The sequence below is a fragment of the Alosa sapidissima genome, chromosome 3 (genome assembly GCF_018492685.1).
Source record: "Alosa sapidissima isolate fAloSap1 chromosome 3, fAloSap1.pri, whole genome shotgun sequence".
In the NCBI taxonomy this organism is placed as follows: Eukaryota; Metazoa; Chordata; class Actinopteri; order Clupeiformes; family Clupeidae; genus Alosa; species Alosa sapidissima.
In genome coordinates this window covers 24,832,397-24,841,537 of record NC_055959.1, presented here as the reverse complement: position 1 = coordinate 24,841,537, position 9,141 = coordinate 24,832,397, and the positions used below count along the sequence as shown (strand labels likewise).

At 44.1% G+C, this 9,141-nt stretch overlaps 1 protein-coding gene across 1 annotated transcript; it reads left to right on the top strand.

Moving 5' to 3' along the window:
- Positions 1-992: 992 nt before the first annotated feature.
- On the top strand, positions 993-8,745 carry nptx2a (neuronal pentraxin 2a). Its single transcript, XM_042087670.1, has 5 exons — positions 993-1,940; positions 2,557-2,779; positions 3,697-3,941; positions 5,057-5,236; positions 6,263-8,745. The coding sequence occupies exons 1-5, from the start codon at positions 1,482-1,484 to the stop codon at positions 6,488-6,490; spliced, it is 1,335 nt and encodes a 444-aa protein (XP_041943604.1). The 5' UTR covers positions 993-1,481; the 3' UTR covers positions 6,491-8,745.
- Positions 8,746-9,141: the final 396 nt, after the last annotated feature.

Here is a 9,141-nt window from a genome sequence, read left to right as displayed (position 1 = left end):
CATCTTCCGTCAAGGGTTTTCGCTGCTTCTTCGCCGGCTCTGCCATTATACACACGTTTGCAACAATCGCTAGCGTTTCGTTAGCCTCCCTCTGTGCTGTGGATGCAGGATGGAAACTGAAACTGCTTCGGTCGCCGGGTACGATACATTGAACTTGCAAGCGGGATATTCTTCCTACAGGCAGTAGGGGCGGGCGAGAGAGTCTTAATTCGCCCTGTAATGAGTCATTTAACCATATACCGACTTACAAAGATGAGTAATTAACACGAAAACGTTGCCTGGTGTCCCTTTAATAGAGATATATTTCTACCATGTAGCTGTTAGATTATGCAATATACCGGACTTCCCGACCTCTGTCCTCAACTAGCCTGGGATGGGCAGCCATCCATGAACCGTAACCACGAGGGAAAGCCTGGTTCTCCCTGACCCACTCTGACCCTGAGGTCGTACTGAGTGCCATACACCAAATCAGCCTTGGCAGTGCCACGCTGACTGTGAGCTTAGCCAGGCCAGAAGTTCAATCCGTGACCCCCAGCATATCCAGCTGGACTACAGAACACGTTGAACACATTTTAATTTCAGTTTGGCAATCTCATTTCAGGTCTGTTGCATGAGAAGGTTGGATAAGTTACAATAGACTAATTTCAAAAGAAACTCAATATAAAGACAAATGGCATATACAGTGCAAAAATTATATTTTTGCTATTTATCAGCTGAAGCACCAACATCATTCAAATTAATAATTTATATGCTTTTGACGTTGAACTTCAGATGCAAAATCACTTAAAAGATCTTGCCCCAACTTTTACTTTCTTTCTCGGTGGAGTTTGCTCCGAACAGAATCCGCTAGGTAATTCGAACAGACTGACCAAATGCGAATTGTACCAATAATTCCCCTCAGATGGGAATACGTGACGTAACTTGAACCTCATTCAAATCGGCGACGTAGTCAAACACCGCGCAGTATATTAATCCGCGGAACATCGGTTGCTGTCATTTCAGCACTACTCACTGCTGTACTTCCCTGAGTTGGGTTCACCTCCGCATCTGAACATAGACAGCTGGACTCCCACCACGTTGGACTGAAACTATGATGGATTAAGCTACTTTAAGAGCGGGATTTATGTGGAGAAAGTTTTACAATGTTTTGAGTTAATTATTGCAACATTAACAGCATTTCTTTAGTTAATGCGTAATGCATTTCGCGTTAAAGCCTTCGTGCGCTTTGCTGTTGTTTTTTGGTGATAGAGTGTTCATGTAATTTTCATAACTTCTGCGGATTTGTGGTGCTGTGCTTAAGAGCTATGCTTTCAGTTGAATAGCTTTGTCTTCGGTTTTCTGAAAAGTAGTGGTATGCCAGGTCCCTCATATTGCCTGTTTGTCACGAATTTATTTGGAGACGCGTCGCCAATGTGGTCTTAACAAGGGCTAGCTTTTTTTTATCAGAAGTAGACACCTGTTAGTCCTCACCAGCTGTCGGAATGATCACTCTCTTAATAGGAATTGTATACGTTTATGCGTTCGGTAAAGGGCAGGTCGCTCTCGCGAACGTTACAAAGGGCAACCGCTTTGTCTGCACCGCTGTGCCCGCGGGGGCTGATCTCAGCTGCCCCGTGTCCGCAACCAACCGAGTGCAGAGCGCAAGTGCTCAGGAAGAGGAATTGAGGAATACCATTGTCCAACTACGGGAAACCATTTTGCAGCAGAAAGAGACTATCGTCAGCCAGCAGGGAACCATAAAGGAGCTCAATGCCAAACTTTCACGATGTGAGGCTCAGACTCAAGATTCCCCGCGAGAGGGCAAAGGAAGGGGCCAAGGGTCGAGGCGCAAGGACTTCAATAAGAATACAATGGGGGACCTTCCGCGTGATCCTACTGAGACCATAGAGCAACTTGGGAAGACCATGCAAACGCTGAAAGATCGCCTTCAGAACTTAGAGGTAATGGTGAAGGACTAAGCTAAATGAAGCTAAATTACAGATTTAGAGATCATGTGGGACGAAAGGATGTAACAAGTTTTATGTCACAGGAGACAAATAAATTGACATGTGAAGAGATCATTCTTAATCTATGTATGTGGCCACAGCCAACATGAAATAATGCCATCCACTGGATGAGATTTTACTAAATGGATTTCCTATTCACTTAGACAGTTACAAACAACAGGTTTATCGGGTAGATTTCAGATAGGTCTATATAACAATCGCAGAATTCGTTCGAGTTAGAGCAGAAACAGACCTCGCATGCAAAGCATACTATACACGCATGCACACAGGCGAGGGCGCGTGCACACACACACACACACACACACACACACACACACTATTAATCAATTCTAATCTTGCTGCTCATTTTTACCATATAGTAAGTGTAGTGCCATGCCTATAGTTGAGCATGCCACTGTGTCTGTATTTTCATGAATCACCATGACAACTGCGTCAACTGCCCAAAGCACTTCTCTGTTCTAACCTTTCTACAGTGTATTATTTTAACCTCACATTTTGATAGTGGGTGTCCGTCATTGGTCTAATGTTGTTGTTATTTTTTTTCTTTCAGCAACAGCAGCAACTGCGCATCAACGCCTCAGGTGCAACCTTTCCAAATGAGCTGCGCGACCTTCTCAGGCGCCGGCTGAGCGATTTAGAGAACCAGCTGCTGACTAAAGTGGCCGAGCTGGAGGAGGAGAAGGCGCAGCTATACAACGAGACGGCTGCCCACCGGCAGCGTACCGAGAGCACGCTCAACTCCTTATTGGAACGGATTGCAGAGCTGGAGAGAAGTAAGGCTCATTTTTAAGAGCAATGTATACGTTTTGTAGTGTAGCCTACATACATAAATATACATACATACACACATACAAAGATGCCTTCATACATACATACATACATACATACCACCACACTGTCCATCATGATGTGTAAGTATGTTAATCCAGAAGAGTGAAAACTACCACGTGCTTCATATCGGATATGAGGTTGCTGAGCCCAGGGATTCAAAACCTTGATCCCAGTGGTGTGACGTAACTTTCTGTTTTTGATCTCTGTGCTTGCTTCTGAGGTTGTTTTATGTGACACTCATACATGTTATAATGTTTTTATAAGCTACACTGGCTTTGACAAGATATAGACATATAGACCAGCAGTAAGACAGGCATGCAAAAACAGTGTCACATAAATGGCTCAGATAACATTTATCTGTTCATGATGGGTCAGACCATGGCTGTTCACAGCAAGTGACTTCTAACAAAATACAAAAAAATAGTAAGGCCTAGTCATTTCAAATCCTGGAGGCAGTTCATAGAGCCATTCATCGCTAACTTAAGCACCATAATATACATAATATCCTTTATGGATATTAAGGGAGAGTCATAAGTGGCCCACCTGCCAGAGCCTAATCCTCAGATCAATGCATGGGCCTTCGGCATGTGGAGATGACTGATTGTCCATTCATATCCAATGAGTCATCTGAGACTGAGCCAGTGGCTGACTGGAGCCCAGCCATCTGTCATGACCTTCATCCATCACTCCACTCATCTTTTCCCCTTACTGGCGGCACAACAGGACACACGCGCCTGTCACTGCACTCTTTCTCACATTCCTCTCTCTCTCTCTCACGCTCTCTCTCTCTCTCTCTCTCTCTCTCTCTCTCTCTCTCTCTCTCTCTCTCTCTCTCTCTCGCACGCTCTCCTGGCCTCAGGTAACAGCGCTTTCAAGTCTCCGGAGGACTTCAAAGTGTCTCTGCCCCTTCGCACCAACTACCTGTACGGACGCATCAAGAAGAGTCTGCCGGAGATGTACGCCTTCACCGTCTGCATGTGGCTCAAGTCCAGTGCCCGGCCAGGCATCGGCACCCCCTTTTCCTACGGGGTCCCTGGCCAGGCCAACGAGATTGTTCTCATCGAGTGGGGCAACAATCCCATTGAGCTGCTCGTCAATGACAAGGTGGGGAACTCTTTGGATGGTACACACTCCTGTACACACGTGTTAACAGTGGCGTCGTCCATTTTTCTGTATTTCAAGTGTCATTACAATTTGTTGTAAATGCACACACACACACAGACAAATACACATACACAATATGCAGACACCTGATGTTATCCATGTTACACACAGAGTCCTGGCCTGGTAATGACAGTGTTAATTGCCAAATGAAGGAGAGAACGTGTCAAGGCTAAGGAGCTGAAATGCATAATAAATCATTATGGGGAGAGCAGTGTTTTCCTGAGGTGCCAAAATAATTAAGTGGCAAGAAGCAGAGCGTAATTTCCCCAGCATGACATTAAGGGTGGTCGTGATGCGACTCAAGTGGGGCATCTTGAGTAGTTTGTGAGGCTCCCCCCCACCCCCAACACGTCAGTTTGACATTTTATCGATGTAGGCAGCCTCCCTCCCAGCTCCCCCGAAACAGCATGCATTATACATGTGTGGGTGTGTATGTGTGTATGTGTGTGTGTGTGTGTGTGTGTGTGTGTGTGTGTGTGTGTGTGTGTGTGTGTGTGTGTGTGTGTGTTTGCCAGGAGGATGCAGACAAACCGAGGCTTATTAATGCACCTCACAGACCATGCTCCATTCCTCTCGAGTAATAGCTCATTCTCTGCCCCGTGCCAAGGCGGCATTCGCGGTTTTGGTGCACCATGGTTTTTCCGTGAAATGAGCCACTGAAGAGGGGGCCTCCGAGGGGGCCTCCGACTTACCCAGCTTCAGTGCTCAGGCCGAGGGAGCTCTCGGCTGATGTAACGGATCAAAAGAGCCGATGGCACCGGCCCTGTCTTTAAGCGCTTCTGTATTCATTAAAGATGAAGATGGCTGTAATGCCAAAGCTTTCTTTTGTAAGAGGACTCCTTCCACTCAAGCCCAGAATTGAAATCATTGCCATGCACTGCATAGAAACACATCTGAGTGGTTGGTTTTATTGAAGTTATGTGAGTTTATAATTGCATAGAGGAAGCGTAAAAATCTGTGTTGCATGCATGTATGGGTTAGAATGGAATAGGATATGATAGGATAGGATAGTTCAGAATAGTGTGCTGATAAGATCTGCTCTGTGTTCCATGTAGGTGGCCCAGCTTCCCCTCTCCATCAGCGACGGGAGGTGGCACCACATTTGCATCACCTGGACAACCAGAGACGGCTTCTGGGAGGCCTATCAGGACGGCGAGCGGCTGGGTGCCGGAGATAACCTGGCCCCCTGGCACCCAATTAAGCCTGGCGGAGTGATCATCCTGGGCCAGGAGCAGGTGAGATCACAGAGCTCAGCAGCCTTCAGTCTCCTACCCCCAATGGGCCAGGGAGAGGGAGGGTGGGGAGGGGGGCGATCGGTTAGGGGGTTGGGGCTGGACCCTGGGGATGGAGCGGAGCAATACATCATGCCTCTTTCTCACGCGACGGTGAGCAGGTTACGTCACCTCCTATGTCCTCGCCACACGTTCCCACATCGCCCCTTTGGCGCCACTTAAAGTGTCACCTCAGACACTGTGTGTACACATACACGCTAGTGGGCACATGCCTCCCTGAGTAAAGCATATAAATAGCAGACATGTTTGCTTTGCAATGCTCCAGTGCGCAACAGCCATTAGAGTGGAAAATGTGTAAGTGTACATTTAGCCTAATAGGCGGTGCCTGTGTATTATCTAATATGCATATGCCCAAACACCTTGTCAGTACTTAACTACTGTTGATTGGAGTAGCTGGCAGGGAGGATAAATGTAAGTTTAAAATCCTCAGCTATGACGCATCAAGAAAACCTGGGTTGAAAAAAGACAAAAGAAAACAAAATGTTATTGGAAATACCAAGCAAAATATTTTATTGGAAATACCAATCAAAACAATAGTACACATAAAGCTAAGTAGAAGCATTGTAATTTGTTTAGTTTCATGGTTCTATCAACTCCATTGTAACAACCACACATGCGTGTTGAATAAAACTACTTGTTAATTGTAAGTGGAAGAGTGAGACCGTAGGATGGACTGTAGAGAGATAGAGATAGGGTCTTTATAGTCCCATAGGGATAATCATTTCCACACATCTTCTTTCATGTCCCATAGCACAACAACACATATAAAACACATATAACATGTAACAGATATATATCCCATTCACCCATGTGACATATATCTGATCCGCCTCATCTAGCATTACCCATCCGCATTCAGCACAAAGACACATCACATTAAGACACCCACATAGACACATCCAGTGTGAAAATGGTCAACAGGTGTGTGTACTGTATATAACCTAACTGGCATTCTTAAAACACTAACAGGACATTGTAGGAGGAAGATTTGATGCAACTCAGGCCTTTGTGGGAGAGCTGAGCCACTTCAACATGTGGGATCGTGTCCTGCGGCCAGTGGACATCTCTGGCATGGCCAACTGCTCCTCCTACATGCCTGGCAACGTGGTGCCCTGGGTGGACGCTAACGTGGAGGTGTTTGGTGGTGCCACCAAGGCCGCCCTGGAGATATGCGAGGATCGCCTGTTTGATTCTTAAGGGGGCAAGTCTGCACTATTTTTTGTCGTTGTTATTTTGTTTGTTTGTTAATTTTGAGGTCTTTCGTGCTGACTTCACCTTCTCTGTGCTGCTTTTCACACTTTCTTACTTGGGAGAAAGGGTGACTCGTGCTCCAGAGTATTCACTGTGTTCTTTCTGAAAACATGAAACAAGGCAACATTCTCTGCTCTTTTTCTTGTCTTTTGTCCTTTTGTCCGTGTTAGCAGATGTGATGAATGGCAATCTAAAGCTGCTCATTTGAAGTAAACTTTCTCTTCTGTCACCAGTTGGTTAGATATGCTTCTTCTGTGGCTCACGGTAAAAGAAAAAAATATTAGAAAGCTGTTTACAATTGTGCAATTTATTTTTTTATATGCTTACATTTTAACATATATATACTTATCACAGAGGATTTTAGCATATTGTGGACAATCCAGATTGAAATGCATGGAATTATAAACGTTACTGTCATGTGGTGTATGTCTAGTCTGGCATTGTGATCAGGCTCTAGTGTGTGCTGAGCTGTGTCTGAGGGTCATAAAGATGTCTGCCAAGCACCTCTACCCACTCACCATTTGTAATTACCATGAACACCATTGTCTCTATGCGACCCCATCGTATGTGTGGGTGCATGTATGTGTACGCAGAGGTGTATGAGCTGTCTTGCGTGTAAAAGGCTTCAGATTAGTGGAGGGAACATCCACATTCTTGTAAATCTACGCTAATACAGCTTCCTCTTGAGCAGCTGCCATCCTGAGCTGATTTTCGTGGGGCTCGGCCCGGTGAGGTTAAAAGCAAAGCCGCAAAAGCTGCCAGGAACTGGCGGGAATTCAGCCTGGGCTAAACGTCAGCAGGCCCACGTGTGTGTATGCATGTGTTTGTGTGCGCAGTTGGAAGTGGACCTGCTTAAGGGACCCTTCATTTATGAGTCCATGACCCTTAACTTATCTCTCAAAGAAGTTACATTATGAAGACCAAAAAACGGTTGGTGAAGGCTTTTAGTCTTGGACTGGGACCGGGCAAAACGCCAGTCAAGAACAACGCCAATGAAACATGCCGTGCTGTACTGGCATGCGAAGAGACTGGTGAGAGAAATGATGTGTGTTATATAAATTCCACGTTTTTGGGACGTGACTCATAATTCATCCAGGGTTATCCCCCCAACCTGATGAGCCTTCGACAGAGCAATCGTGTGCTGGGAAAAGATGAGGAGGGTTGGAGGGTGAGGGAGAAAGTTAAGACCAGGAATTTCTAGTTCAATATTATCACCGTTTCTAATGAAACGGTGATAATATTGAGGGCATTCATGATTATGTCAGAAGGGGATACTTATTCTGCTCAAGACTAGTTTGCAGTCAGTTTATTTCATGAAACATTATGAAATCCAAAATGTTTTGGTATTGCTGTGCAGTGTGTACATATGTGATAAAATGTGAATTTACCTTTTGCTTCAAATATTTTTGTTTTCTTATTATTGCTTTTTTGATGCCCTACTGATAACACCGCAATGCCTGTCAATCTTACACATACTGTGTTGGACTGTGAATTGACCAAGGAATTCTGGGAGAAAAGGGAACTCTTGATATATCATTATTATTTAATGTAAGATAAGGACTATATTTTTTATGATTTAACTATGTATGGTAAATTCATTATTTCTAAATGTGCACTGTATCAGTCCATGAGCTATTGCTGACTCACTGGTGCAGTTGTCTAATAGCTGTCTTTTAGATGGGCCTTCATGCACTTTGGCCCCACCTGGAATGTTGCAGAGATGTACACTATAAATTATTGACCGATCACTTCAGACATCTGAATGTTGTTGTTGCATTGTCTATAAATATTTCATAAATAAAATGTAGGGAAAGAAAACACAGCACTAGCTCTAAAATGTGTGTTAACTTTTCTACACTCATAAGACAGTGACTTTTTGAGAATCTGTCATGTACGTACTTCTCATTTTGTATCAGAATGTAAGAGATTACTCACAATCATAAATGATATGTTTCAATGGCCTTTTTCTTTTGGAGCACCAAATGTGCTTTGTGGGTTTGCCCAGGGATCAGACCTCATATTGTGATGCTATCAGCGCAGTGAGAAATAGGAGAGGAAGCTGGAGCGAAAGAGGAATTTAAAAATTTATTTGCTGTCATTCCTTCTTTCTGTCCCCCCAAAACGATGTACTCTATGCTTTTCAATGTTGAGGTGTGGATGAATGCCCTTTTGCACCCAATAAATGAATGTTTCATAATTCATGCGTGTCTTATGTATTTTAATGCTGAAAAAGTTTGGAGTCTGTCTGCAGTAATTGGGAATGCACAAGTCTGAAATAATCCTAATCTCTTAATCTATTTCTGACAATGAAGACTCTTTAACAGTACACATGACAGTCCATTTCATGATATTTCTTGTGAATGATTTAGAGAGTTTACTATTTTATTTATTTATTTTAAGAGGCAGTGGTGTTGATAACTTCTCCATTGTATCCATATTGTTATATATGGACCCTTTCAAGAGAGTTCCATTATCAGCATCATAGTTGGCCCCACAAGACTTCCGTTTTAACATTCCATATGTTATCTTAATGCAGAGGAAGTAGATTGGGGCCCAAATAGAACGTTCAAGCATTGTTTTTGTTTTTATTGTTGAAA

Excerpts from the sequence above, each read along its gene's own strand:
- nptx2a (XM_042087670.1), top strand. The coding sequence starts at position 1,482 with ATGATCACTCTCTTAATAGGAATTGTATACGTTTATGCGTTCGGTAAA. Across the intron at positions 2,780-3,696 it reads GATTGCAGAGCTGGAGAGAA|GTAACAGCGCTTTCAAGTCT; the intron begins GTAAGGCTCATT and ends TCCTGGCCTCAG. Across the intron at positions 5,237-6,262 it reads TCATCCTGGGCCAGGAGCAG|GACATTGTAGGAGGAAGATT; the intron begins GTGAGATCACAG and ends AAACACTAACAG.